The sequence below is a fragment of the Balaenoptera borealis genome, assembly GCF_965194805.1.
Source record: "Balaenoptera borealis genome assembly, chromosome: 5".
Classification (NCBI taxonomy): Eukaryota; Metazoa; Chordata; class Mammalia; order Artiodactyla; family Balaenopteridae; genus Balaenoptera; species Balaenoptera borealis.
This window is the reverse complement of record NC_138862.1, coordinates 131948348-131962909: the sequence shown is the minus strand read 5'-3', so window position 1 is coordinate 131962909 and position 14562 is coordinate 131948348. Positions and strand designations below refer to the sequence as shown.

The window sequence follows — 14562 nt, the reverse complement described above, 5'->3', positions numbered from 1 at the left end:
CATCAAGCTACCAGCATGAATGCAGAGTTGGGAAGAGATGCATTGTAGGACAGTGTTACATAGTGTTCCCACCTGTCGACTGAAGAAAAACACACAAAAGTTGAGAGTTAAGTTTTATTAGGGAACCTTACTGAGGACTATAGCCCCAGAGAGACAGCCTCTCAAATAGCTCTGAGGAACTGCTCGGAAGAGGTAAGGTAAGAGGCAGGATATATTGGTGTTTTTTGCTGGAAAGCATGTGGTTGAACATCAAAAGATTACTGCTAATCACAAGAAACTGACATCTCAAGTTAATGATTTTAGTGTTTTTCTATATAAAGGAAGATGCAGAGTCTGGGCTCATTGAAATTATTTCTTCAATATGCATCTTAACTCTCTGGGGCCAGTATCCAAAGCACAGAAGACTTGCTGTTTTTCTCCACCCTGAGTTCTCTGGGTGCACCATGGGGCTGGGGGCAGCTACAGTGGCTGATGGCTTGGTCCTTGTAGAACTGGAATGGTGGGCAACATTCTTTGTTTACCGGAATGGCAAGCAATGTTCCCTGTCCACACATCATTCCAGATACAATAGAAGCAAATAACCTCAAAAGCAGAGATGACCGTCAAACATAGTAAAACAATTAGGAAATGATGAGTAGTCATTACCTTTGTATTTTGAGTATTTATTACCTTTGTTTTTAGTATAATTTATGTAATTGTAAGTTCACATAATTAAAATTTTCATGGTGGCTGTGTTTAACAACCGGCTCACGAAACTCCTGAAATATTTATTTAACAGTCTGTCCTGGCAAACAGGTACAAGCCAGTACAAGCCAGCTCCAGCATGTGAGTGGGCCACACCTGTAGGCAGTAAATCCAACTTCTCTCCCTCTTCCTTTCCTGTCCTCAGTCCCGGGGAAGGTTTCACGGTTTTCCCAGGTATAGAGACAAAGATGGTCCCTGTCCCACTGTGCAGGCGCCACACTTACTTTTGGCCTTGGCCACCATCCCAGTCCTCAGCCTGTGCTAAACCTCAGCCAACGTCCCAGCCCTGGACCCGCCGCCTGACCCTTTCCTGGCTGGGGGCGCTGAGCCACCCCTGACACCCAGAGGACGTGGCCTGTGCGGGGCTGAGGGGCCGCGGGAGGACAGAGGAAGGCTCTCTGCACTCAGCGATGGCCTGGAGGTCTATTTTAGGATCCACTCTGTGGAGATGGGGAAGCACGGCCAGCAAACTGCGCTTTGGCAAGTCAGGGCCTATAATTAGCCTCCACTTGAGGCTCAAATAAACCCCTGGTTGTTACTAAACAACAGCGAAAGCAGGAACCTCCAGCTCCCCTGAGCCCAGAGCTGCCCAGCCTCCTTGGATAGACATTGGACAGAACCTCCCCATCTGCTGGGCGGCGTCCAAAGTGTCCCAGGCAGCCTCCCGTCCTCAACCCCAAGTAAGGAGAAGCAAGGACAGAGCCCTGGCCTCGCCTCCCATCAGCCTGTATCTCCTACCGACTCCTGCATTGTTGCTCCCGTCAGCCTCTTACTTATGAAGAGACTGCAGTCCGCTGGGCGGATGTCACTGATTCACACACAGGGGACAGTTGCTGCTGGGCGGAGCAAAGCCCAAGTCAAAAGGCAGCACATGCAAGCGCTAGTGTGTTTGTTCTGGACGGTGGGACATAGGTGACTGCATCCTCAGGCATCTTTCTGCTTTTCCAGAATTGTGTGCCTCTGAATATGGTACACGTATGTCCCCCCACGCCCCAGGGTTAGGTTTTGTTTTTTACTTTTTCTGTCCACCCCCTGCATTGCATGTTTTCAAAGCAGAAACAAAACAGAGCTGTACCCACATGAAGAGTTTAAGCCTCAAGCTCCCTCACTTGCACGTCCCCCTTTGTATTAGTAATTTTTTTTTTTTTTCTTAAAGGCAGTCTCCCAACTTGTACAAGCTCCAGGCCCACATCTGCCCGCATCTGGCCTTGCATGGCCAGCTACTCTAGAGCACTTTGGAAGCCATCATCTCTGAAGCTGGGGTTTTTGAGCCCGCGGTCTGGATACCTGCTATGACTCAAGGCCCCATGTTAGGGTGGAATATTTGCCATGGGCACCATTGGGAGAAAACGAGCAGGGTAATTGCCCTGGGCTGCAAATTCATCATCTGCAAAATGGCATCATGGAGCATCCAAAGACAAGGAAAGGGGCTCCTAAATGTGGGTGCAGCAGCGTGTAAAGGAGGGCGAATAGAGGGCTGGGTCAGAGCAGCCAAAGCCAGTCCTTAGAGGCCTCACAGAGCCAGAGCTTTTGAATGAACTATATTCAACGATATTAACTCTATGTTCTTATTTTCTGTATTCTTGATGCTGTGGCAGCTGGGGCCTCATTGACAGGGAGAGACGGCCCCATTGCAGGGCTAGTGATCCTAGAGATAGGAACCACTTACCTGTGACAGTGCCTTTGAGATGCAAACCAACCCATCCTGAGTCAATACCCCAACCTGCCTCCCCTTGCTGGGGCTCACACTCCAAGAGGCAATATTCCTCTGCTCTGACCACCCAGGGCTGGGTACCAGACAACAAGGGACCATCTCTATAGCCCAGAGACCACTGAAATTATTCAAACCAGCCAATCCCAGCTGCTTATACTGCTGTGCCCATTCCTTCCCATGAAAACCACAATAAAGCCTTTTGCCCATGCTTTCCCCTCGCCCCTTCTGCTTCCTGACCAGCCCTGGTTCTTCTCTGTGTAGCCCTACATGGTGTGGCTGCCCCCTCCTCTTGGGAACTGTGAGTAACAAATGATCTTTGCAATGTCAGTTGTCTCCTGATCTGTTGGCCTCTCCATACCAGAATAAAAGCAAAATCCCCTGTACATCTTAAAACACCCTTCTTGGGGGCTTCCAGAAAATGACCTCCAGACCTGGGACAGGGGAAGACTGGGAATGGCTCACCAATGGTCACACAATTCATTCATGCAGGCATTCACTCAACAGGTGTTGATGGAATGTCCACCACAACCAGAGCTTGGAGACACAGCAATGAACAAGGAGTTGATCCTGGGAAGGGCCACTTCAGCACAGTGGGATGAGGGCTTTGCTGGGGAAACCGAGGGAGCACAGGAGTGGACCAAGGTCCAGATCTGGGTGGAAGGGATGGTGCGCCCTTGTTCCAGTGGGGTCATCCTGTGTTGTTTGTCCACTTCATTGAATTTCCCACCAGCAACCTCATCTTCTCTCTGCTCCAGCCCTGCCCTGACGCACACTGGAGCAGGCAACTGGGGTCTCCCCCTCCCCGTTCTTTCTCATCTTACTCCGGTCTCTGACCTCTGGTGCCGGAAGTCCTCCACCAAGTCAGCAAAGAACTTCCAACTCATTTACTTTCAAGAGCAAAGGACTGATAAGAGCTTAAAACAGTGATTTGCAACCTTTTTTTTTCAGTTTTATGTATTTTTATTAAACATAATTTACATATAGTAAAACACACAAATCTTAATGGTACAGCTTAACAAATTGTTACCTACTATACATCAATGTAATCACCAGATCCAGATATGGAACATCTTTATCACTCCAGAAAATTTCCTCAGATTTGCATCCTTATTTTAAAGTAGCAGTTAGTTTATCCCCCATCCCAAGCTGAAGATTATCCGAAAGCCAATATGTAAAAAATATATTTATTTTAAAAAGAAGTTTCTCAGGTTAAGAAGATGACTATCCTCCCAAACCCCACCTGTGGGGAACCCTGAGGGGTGCTGAGGGCCAAGTTTGAAAAATCATTCTTCTCCATGAAACCCCCGAACTGTATGTACCATGTTTATGTTCACATGTATGTTCTGAGGGTGGACAGAATTCTAGAGCCGAACTGTCCAGTTCTAGAGCCACCTGTGGCCACCTGTGGCTATTTAAATGTAAATTAGTTAAGATTAAATAAAAGTAAATGTTCAGTTCTTCAGTTGCCTTTGCTACGTTTTGAGCGTTCGGTAGCCACGTGTGGCCATTGTGTTGGACCACACAGTGTAGAACAGTTCCACCATCACCGAAAGTTCTATTGGACAGCACTGGTCCAGAGATTTCATCAGTTTCCCAAAGGCATCCATGACCAGAAAATGTTAAGAGACACTAAGTCAAGCCAGTGAAACTTCATTTAAGGAGTCAGAAATTTCACTGGAGAGCCAAAAGCTCATCATTGTGACAGAGGCCACAGACAAGTCTGCCTTGAGTAATCTTTTTGCTCCAAAAATCCAACCCTAAAAGCCCTTAGAAGACACCCAGATTTTATGCTTCATTGTCTATCTCGCCCCCCTTTTCTTAGAGAGGGACACTTGAATTCTAAAAATATTTGCCATGAGAAAGGTGCTCTCAGTGCCCCAGAGGCTCTGTGCCCAGCGCGAGGCACAGTTTGAAGTAGGAGGACACCGCAGTGACCTTGTCCTTTGGTGTGTGGTCATTCTAGGTGGGCGAGGCGGTCCTGGAAAACGCACGGCTCATGCTGCAGACGGAGAATATCCAGGCGGGCGCGGACGACTTTAAGGAGAGGTAATGCTCCACAGCCGAGGGGACAGCCCCTCCGTGCCCCAGACTCCTGGGCCACTCGGGTAATGCAGCCCCAGAGTCTGCAGCATGCACCCCAGCCTCATGGAAGGCTGGGTGGGATAACAGCATCCCCAGGAGAATCCAGAGCCAAGAATATCTGGCTCAAACCCTCCTTGTAGACACAAATAGGTCCCAAAGCCTCAGAGATTTTGCCAGTGTCGCCTGGCTTAGAGCAGAGGTCTCAAAACCTAGTGTTCATCAGAACCACCTGAGGGACTGATAGAAAACGCAGATTGCTGTGCCCACCCTCAGAGTTTCAGATTCAGTAGGCCTCAGGCGGGCCCTAAAGCTTACATTTCTAACTGGTTCCCAATGATGCTCATCCTGCTGGCCCTGGGACCAAATTTTGAGAACTACTGGTTTGGAGCAATGCTTCTCAATCCTGGCTGCATATGAGAGTTACCTGGGCACTTAAAACTGCCAGTGCACAGCCCCACAGACATTAATGGGGGTGGGTCCCGGCCTCTGTATTTTTAAAGTTCACCAGGCTTTCCTGATGTCCATCCAGCCTTGAGAACCACCTCTTTGGAGTCTAATAGTGTCTCCTATAATGTGGCTGATGAAGATAATTTTAAGCGGTATAAAGATAAATGTTTTAATTTTAATAGTCATGTATTTATTTATTTATAAATTTACTATTTATTTATTTATTTTTGGCTGCAATGGGTGTTTGTTGCTGCACACAGGCTTTCTCTAGTTGTGGTGAGCAGGGACTACTCTTTGTTGCAGTGCACGGGCTTCTCATTGTGGTGGCTTCTCTTGTTCCGGAGCACAGGCTCTATCTAGGTGCGTGGGCTTCAGTAGTTGTGGCACAAGGGCTCAGTCGTTGTGGCGCACGGGCTTAGTTGCTCTGCAGCATGTGGGATCTTCCCAGACAGGGAATCGAACCCGTGTCCCCCGCATTGGCAGGCAGATTCTTAACCACTGTGCCACCAGGGAAGTCCCAGTCATATATTTATTTTTATAGTTACCTTCTGTTTATGGCCCATGAAACTGTTTTTCCACCATAGTACTACCATTTATAGTAGCAATTTAAAATTTATTTAAGATAAAGAGCTTTTAAAGTTTATTGATTTAAGATTTACTCTTTAAGTACATGAATTTAAGGAACAACATAAAGTAAATAATGATACAGAAAATACACATTTAGTGCAAAATTGTGTAGGTGAGTGGGGTTTGTAAAACACTGGCCTAATGGAGAAGCAAAATGAAGATGCCCCTTTTATGGATGAACACAGTGATTTTGAGAATATTTTGAGGGGAAGGTGTCCTGGGAGTTGAGCAAATGGGTGGATGATGGGATTGTTATTCCCTAAATTAGCAAAGATGAAGAGGAAAGGCATATAGTTAGGAGTCTATGGGGAAGACCATGATCCCATGGCCATTCTTATCTTAGGAATAAGAAGGGTGTTGTGATGAAAAAGGGAATCTCCACCATCTCCTCAGATCCCCAGTCATTTCCTTTCTTTGAGACCAAGCATCTCCACCTGCTAAAAGGCCTCCATTCGTGCCACTCTGGAGTCAAGGAGACTCTCAACCAGCCAGGGTTGCTGTCTTGCTCAGCACTGGTAGCCAAGGTCAGAGGCGCTCAAAGAAGTGCAGCCATCATCCAGCCACTGACAACTCTCTGCATGATTAAAGACAGATGCCAACTGGGACTTCCCTGGTGGTCCAGTGTTTAAGACTCCACACTCCCAATGCAGGGGGCCCAGGTTCGATCCCTGGTCAGGGAACTAGAGCCTGCATGCTGCAACTAAAAGATCCCACATGCCACAACTAAAAAGATCCCACATGCCGCAACTAAAAGGTCCCGCATGCCACAACTAAAAAAGATCTTGCATGCTGCAACTAAAGATCCCATGTGCCGCAACTAAGACCTGGCACAACCAAATAGATAAATAAATATTAAAAAAAAAAAAAGATGCCAATAGACATCGAACCATTCACACTAAATTTAAGGTAGAATTTAATTAAGTGTGATTAAGGTAGCATCTGACTGAAATGTTTTTCACTCATTCATTCATTTATTCCTTTTGGCATGAATTCATTCATTCAGTTGTTTATTCATTCATACATACCTTTGTCCTACCATTCAACAGAGTAGAATGTAAACTCACCGAAAGCAGGGGCTTGGTCTATTTTGTGCCCCAGTGTATCACCAGCACCTAAAAGAGTGCCAGCACAAGATAGATGCTCAAAAAATATTTATCGAATGAGTGAATGAATGAATTCAACAAATGTTTGAATGTCTGCTTTGTGCCAGGCTCCTTGCCAGGTGCTTGGAGTGCAGTGAATCAGGCATGGTTTCTGACCTCCGTGAGCCCACAGGTTAGTGGCAAAGACAGAGGGTGAACAGACAGTGATTACTGAGCAAATGTGCCATCACTGAGATGAGCCCAGATGAGGGGGGTCATTTAGCCTGGTTAGGGAGTGTTGACAAGAGATAATGCCTGATTTGGGTCCTAAACTCATGTAGAAGTTGAACCGGCAAATAAAGTAGGCATGACTTTCCAGGCAGAGGGGACAGCGTGTGCAAAGGCGGGAGGACATTAGAAGACATGGTGTGTTAGTGGAATCCCAAGCACCCCAGGATAACTGGGGCATATAGAGTGAATGAAGGGGAGACAGATCCTGGAGGACCATGTCAGCCATTCCAAAGGGCTTGAAATTATCTGAGAGCAGAGGAGACCCATAGAAGGGGTTCAAGCAGTGGCTCATCATGACCAGATTTTAGCTTTAAAGGAAGCTTTGTAGGGTGGAGAGGACAGGCAAATGAGCAGGAAACAATGAGAGTGAAGGGTTTGAACTGATGGAGAGGCAAGGTCTGGATTGGGAAGTAAATTGAGATCAGATTATTGAGGATGACACTTAAGGCATCTGGGCAGAGGAGTGACTCCATGTGGTTAAGGACAGTCACTCTGGGGGCAATGCTGTGGGCCTGGGAAGACAACGGGAGGCGTAGTTCAGGGCCTGCCTGGGATACTAGCAATGGGCAGACTTGAGGGGTGGGTTGAAGAACTAACCGGCTGGATTTGAAAATTATCTACACAGACAGCCTGAAAAGAGAAGGTTAAAGGTAAGTTCCAGACTTTGAACTTAGGTAATTTAGAAGGTGATTCTTTGAATGAAATAGAAAATTGGGGAGGGAACGCTTACCTAAAATTCAGGGTTTGATAATAAGTTTGGTTTTGAGGAAGCTGAGTTGAGCTGATGGTGGAGCAGCCAAGCAGAGGTGATGGGATGCCGTAGACAATGTTGTGTTAGAGTGGCCTGCAGGTCAAGGCAAGACAGCTCTGGGTGTCATGAGCACCCAGGGGTTCTAACTGAAGCACCATTCAAAATGAGGCAGTGAAAAAAATGCTAAAAGTGTAACAGCAGCCTTGGGGGATATCACAGAGTTATCCCTCGGAGGACTGCCAAGAAAACGGTCTGTAGGAGACCAGAACCTCCAGTAATGCTGAATGGATCATGTGCTGAAAGGCACCAGGCTCGCTGGAGAGGTGAGCAAAATAGGACTCCAGAGGCACGCGGGGGATTCTTCCAGCTTGGGTCAAAAGAGACTAATCCCCGTTGTATGAGAGAGTTTCCATTTCAGCTGGAAGGATAGGACTTGTTTCCAAAAGAACTAAATGTTAATAAGAATGCAATCCTTCAAAAAGAATAAATTTGGGTAGAAAATCTAATTCCACATATAGAGCACAGAAAAACGCTTCAGAAACCAGCCCCCAAGTGCTGATTCAAATGTAGAAATCCAACTCTGAGGGAAGTCTCTGGTGGTATGCCACAGGACTCTGTCCTCAGTCCCTTCATTTACTATTTTTAACTGCAAGGTGCTTGAAAGCAGGTGTGGCAAAATGGCAGATGATACAAAGCCAGTTGGGGTGGTGAAGAGTAGAATGACAGAATCACGGTTCTGATCCCAATACACTGGAACAATGGACCAATGACACTGAAAGAGGATAAACATAAACTCCTATTCCTGGGTTCAAATACCAGTTGCACCCAGGAGGACAGGGAAATTGGGCTGAAAGTAGCTGTTGTGAAAAATGTTCAGGGCGTCTACTTGGCAGGAGACTCAATATTAGTTAGCAGCAAATACAGCTAATCAAAATGAAATGAACAAACATACAAACAAAAACCCACAATACAAATCTTAGGATCCTTGATGAATAGAATTAAAGGGTTTAAACAAAGGAGCAGACAGTCCCACAAGACCCTGAAGTAATCAGGTAACATCTGGAGTTTTGCATTTCATTCTCTTTATCACATTTTAAGAAGGACACAGACCAATTGGAGCATTTCAAGTCATTCCAAAAATATATCTTAAACCTGCTGCTTCAAAAACAAAAATGAAAGGGTCATAGTCCCTGCCCTTGATAATGATGAATATGAAAACCCATTTACATGAAAAATGGAGGAAGGAAGTAGGAATGCTTAACCTGAGGACAAAAAGGCTTGGAGGGGTGTAGGGGATGGAGGTGGGGGACAAGAGAGTGACATAAGAGAGTGTCTCCAAATATTTGTAGGGCTGCCAGTGGAAGGATTAGACTGACTTTGGGTGTTCCACTGGGTGGAACTTAGACTCTTTCAGGAATAGAGACTAAAGCTCTTGAAGGAAGCAATTTGCAATAGTTAGAGCTGTCCAAAAATGGCATGATGGCCTTGGGAGATGATGAGGTCCCCGTCGCTGGAAGTATTGAAGCAGAGCCTGCATGATCACCTATCAACAATGACATCAAGGGATTGTCACCAGGCAGGAGTTTGGATAGTTGAACACGAAAATGCTTTAAAATTCTAAGACTTTAAGAGGCTTTCTGAAATGAGAGGTGTGAGATTTCTCCCTTCTGTGGATGGATGAAGGGAAGGTGTGAAATTTGGCTGAGTGGAAGGCCATGGAAGAAAGGAGTGCCACTGGGAGAAACTGCCAAAGATGTTGGGTAGTTGTTAGAAAAAAGGCCCTGTGCAAACCAGAGATTGAAACAATGCAGAGGGGGCAGTTTCAGACTTGTGTCTGCGTGTATATGTGTGCCTGTGTGTTTTTGCGTATTTCGCATGCAAATCCAGGTTTCTGGTTTCTCAAGAGAAGGGCATACCCCTTCCCACGCTGCAGTGATGGGGAGGGCTGGGCAGCAGCGCCCCTTTAGGTGAAGCATGTGCTGTCCTACGCGTGTCAATCCCCACCTCTTGCTGTTGCCCAGACCTGGCCCTCATCCCTCATCTACTTTCCCCACTTGGTCCCTGAAGGCATTTGGGTTTGCAGCCACGGTCCTGAAATTTTACCTGGGCTTTTTGGGAGAGGAACCATGCACGTTCTTCATTTGGGGATCACCAGCACACAGCCTGGGACTTAGCAGATTCTCAGTAATGTTCGTTAAAGGATCCCCAGGTGAAAAGGATGACAGATCAGCATAATGATGACAACACTGGTCCCCTTACCTGGATCTGCCCTCTTGGAGAAGTTTCCCTAGAGCTCTGTGCTTCCAGTGCCCCATGAGGATGGCACCTAATTAATCCAGGTGCCCTGTTATCAGAAGTTGGCTGCAATCGCTTTCATTTTAATAAGTCAACAGGCAGCAATTGCATTAACAGTGTCCTCAAACCCATTGGAACAGTGACTTTTAACATTCATTGCCTAAGTATCCATAATTGATCTGTTGGTCACATTTATAATCTGATTATTTTTCTTTGGGGTCACCCAGCTCTGCTGATTGAGTTCCTTTACCTACAGATATGAAAATGAGCAGCCGTTTCGAAAGGCGGCAGAAGAGGAAATTAACTCTCTGTACAAAGTCATTGATGAAGCAAATTCGACAAAAAAGGATCTGGAGAGTCAAATAGAAAGCCTGAAAGAAGAACTTGGTTTTCTGTCAAGGAGCTATGAAGAGGTAGGTGGGGGCACTCCTCTGTCTGGCTGAGCTTCACAACACAGGTGACGTTCCGCGTCACTTGCCCAGGGCTGCAGGCAAAATGCCAGTAAAATATTTCCAACTTCTTGTAGTGGGTGAGGTTACCCTGAGTTTCAAACTCAAATGGCTTCAGGGACCAGGCCGGTACATAAATGGGGAGGTAGCAGGTCCAAGCAGTAGTGAGTGATGGGACGTGTGTTGAATCGGAGGGAGCATCCCCTAAGCTTTCTAGTTCAGACTTTTTTTTCAACACTGTACTGGACAAACAAAATAACTCCAAGAGTAGACCCAGGCTGTGGTTTAGTCACACTCAATGAAATTAGGTCGGATCGTTGAGTGACAGGACTGAAGGGGACTGCCTGTGGTGATGTGGTCCCGTGTCCTGCAGAACTGCAGTGATTCTAAACCACCTCACACCAGTCAAGGTCCAAACATCCAAGATCCAAAAAGTGCTTGCAGTTGGAAAAAGTCAAAACCCATTTAACCATGTTCACATTGGGAAGTTCCTTCTTTTGTCCAACTGTAAGCTAACCAGGAATCAATAAGCCCACTTCCTCCTGTCCTTAGCTCCATAGTTTGTCACCACTCTCCAAAGGTAACGCTTTAAAAACTCCGCAGTTATCTTTAAATCTCTTTCCGCCCCCTCTGACTTGATGAAATTCATAAATTTCATCTTGCTGTTATTGCTTACTCTGTGTTGTTATTTTGTTATTTATTTATTTTGATATTTGCTTTGGGTGGGCATGGGTTTGTGAAGAGTAGCCTAAGAAATGCATCCTGGGGAGAAGAGAATATAGCGCCCATGCTGGGAAGAGGACCAGGGACTTTGCCTGTCTTTGTGAAGCGCCATGTTTGGCAGCAGCAAAATGAGAAGCAAAGTATTGCCCACGGAGCTGGGCTTCGGCTGGCTAGAATTCTGTGTCTTTTCTTTCTCCTCTGGACCTCACTGAGGTATATGTTGTCATTTTCAGGATGTGAAAATGCTATACAAACAGCTGGCAGGGTCTGAGCTGGAACAATTGGATGTTCCCATTGGCACTGGGCTGGATGACATCCTTGAGACGATCAGAATTCACTGGGAGAGAGATGTGGAAAAGAAGCGGGCGGAAGCGGGAGCCTTGCTCCAAGCTAAGGTAAGAGGCAGGACCAGCATGTTCACTCTGCCCTGTGCAGAAGGAGGCCAAGCAAAGATGAGTAGCAGCCGACATGCAAAAGAAGAAAAGCAACCATTTCAATCTCGTTAGACAGAAAAGAAATGCAATTTAAAACAAAGCTTTTTGTTTACCTGTCTAAATGCAGAAAAAGTTTAAAATGGTAATAGTGCTGGCAAGCATGTGGAAATGTGGGTGCTCTCCTGAGTTGTTGGGGAGCACAAACCCATGTGACATCTTTGAGGAAGGGATTTGATGACATGTACCAAGAATCATAAAATGCTCCTGCCTACCACTTGAATAATCTAGACTCCATCCTAAAGTTATAACTGAAAATACAGATAAAGTGTACATCCAAATATACCCACTGAAGCCTTTATTATTATAAGGGTGAAAAAAATTGGGAAGAAAACAGGATAAATATTTAATAACAGGAGAAAGACTAAGCCACAGCCTAACCATGCAATAAAATATCAGGCAGTTATTAGAAATGATATTTATGAAGCATTTATAGCAATATGGGAACTGCTCAGGCAATAAGGTAAAATGGGGAGAAAAAAGAGAGTACAGAATGGTATGTACCAGGGGTCAGCAAACTTGTTCTGTAAAGGACAAGATAGTAAATATTGAGGCTTCCTGGGCAAGATGGTCTCTGTTGAAATACTCAGCTCTGCCACTGTGGTGTGAAAGCAGCTGCGGACAGAAGGTAACCAGTGAGCATGGCTGTGTTCCAATAAAACTTTATTTACAGAAACAGGAGGTGGGCTGGATTTGACCTTCGGGCTGCAGTTGCCAACCCCTGCTATACACAGTAGGTAAAGCATTCAAACAAAGAAACTAGGCATCAAGAAAAGGTCAGAACATGGTTTATTGTACTTCAATTATACCTTAATAAATCTGTGAAGAAAAGGTCTCCCTTAAAAAAAGAATCAGAAAGAAAACTCTAAACTATAAAGGTTTAGCAGTTAGCAGTGCATTAGCAGTGGTTGTCTTTAAGTGTGGGACCCATTTCATGTTGTGATGTTTTTTCTTTCTTGTTTCCGAGTTTTTCTTAAGTTTTTTTTAAGTAGTATGAATTATATTCATGGAGGGAAAGCATCTTTTATTAAACCTCATAAATAAGAAAGGAATTAACCAGAAAATAGAATGCACAGGGTTTGTTCTTCCCTTCCCTTTCTCCCACCCATTCATGATTCTGTAATTCTGAGGCAGAGGATTGAAAGAGCAGAAGAGGAAGGAAAGCATGAAGGAAATGGGAAAAATAAAGTAGAATTTGAAAGAAGGCAAGAGGGCTGCTCCTGATTTCTCGGGGACCATTGAGTGGGTCTCAGTCCTGACTGCAAAACAAAATTATTTCAGTGCACTTTCAAAAACACCCAGGCCCAAGACCAATTAAATCAGAAGGAGGAGAGGGACTTCATGGTTTTTAAGCTCACTGATGATTCTAATACACAGTCAAGTTTGGGAACCACAGGAGTTGATAAAACTCCCAAAAGAAAACCAGGAGGACCTTTCTTCTCCTAGCCCTCCTCAAGCCCTGCCCCCCGCAAGTATCAACAGGAAACTTCCCCGCAGGGTCTTCACAAGTCTGGATCCCCCAATGTTCTCCAGCCCAGAAAACATCTTCCACTCCCCAATTCTCCACCCCCTACCCCTTTTCAAAAGCTCTTCTTTCTAACCTTCAAATCCTTGGGCCAGGTCACTACAAACAATTTCCACGGCAAATAGTGCCTAGTAACTCCATGAAATACAGCCCCCATAACCAGTGAGAGGCAAAACCACACAAAGAGAAAGTGAAACCAAAGGATAGATATGGTTTGGGTCCATTGCTTCTTAGGGGACTCATGAATATTTATAATTAATGACCCTAGAGACCATCAGTCCCATTCCCTCATTTTAGAGGTGAGGAAACTGAGACCCAGAGAGGGCAGTTGATGTCCTGGAGTCGCACAGCTGGTTGGAACACCACAGTTCAGCTCTCCTGGCTCTTGATCCAGGGATTTTTTTCTCTGCATTAGGCTGTCACTTCTCCTTGGCTCTGCTTCCAAAGCTAAATCACAGTGGCCCAGGAATTTGCAGACTTGTTTCTGTCCCAACCCTCCTGGGGTCTACATCACACAATAGTGATTATCTCTTTGGGAAAGGGTGGAGGGGCATTATAATTAACAGAAATTAATCCTGCATAGTGTGAAAAAGAAAAAAAAACTTCATTATTATTCACCCCTCACCCTCTTGAGAATCATCACCAGCCCAACAGTCATTCAAACATTAATTCTGAACAGATTCATTAGTGTTTTTTTAATAGAGTAATCTGAAAGCTGCATCTCAGAGAAAACAGACAGTACTTGTTTCAGTTTGGCCGATGCTCCCTGGGCCTCTTGCAGAGAGGCGGAGCTCAGAAAATATTTGCAGAATGAGTGAATTCCTCTAATCATCAACAGAGATCAGAGCTGACCGCCAGAAGTCCTCCAATAAATAGTTTTGTCAATTGCCGTCATGCCCTCGGGGGCTGACTTTTGTCCAGCCTGAACATCTCTTGTAGGTTTCTTGGCTGCAAAGCACAAATGTGAAATGGTTTAGCACACACTGCTTTCTAAACATTTTGCAGAGAGAATACAGACATGTATTTAATTACCTCTCAGCCTGGAGAGGCTAAAAATTAATTGACTTGATTAATTTGTCTTCATTTAAGTTCCTCCAGAAACTGATCCTGAGACAAATATTGAAGTGTAGGTGGTTTCTTTGGAAGTTGCCGCAAGTAGAGAAGCCAACACACAAAGAGCACGTTATCCAACCAACTTCCACTGGGGGAGACTGGAGCATCCCCATGGGGGCCTAGGGAACAGTGCAGAGTACCGGAGAGGAGAGAGGCGAGGAAGATGGGGTAGTAATACCCACTCCCCTCAGTCATCTGCCATCTGCTAGCAGAGTGACCTTTCAAAGA

At 45.5% G+C, this 14562-nt stretch overlaps 1 protein-coding gene across 1 annotated transcript in view; it reads left to right on the top strand.

Annotated features, from left to right (window-relative positions):
- BFSP2 (beaded filament structural protein 2) overlaps positions 1-14562 on the top strand; it is a 74370-nt gene that overhangs the window by 42364 nt on the left and 17444 nt on the right. The window contains exons 2-4 of the mRNA XM_082392797.1: positions 4422-4504; positions 10290-10446; positions 11439-11600. Coding sequence (XP_082248923.1) covers positions 4422-4504; positions 10290-10446; positions 11439-11600 — 402 coding nt within the window. The remainder of the gene's footprint in view (positions 1-4421; positions 4505-10289; positions 10447-11438; positions 11601-14562) is intronic.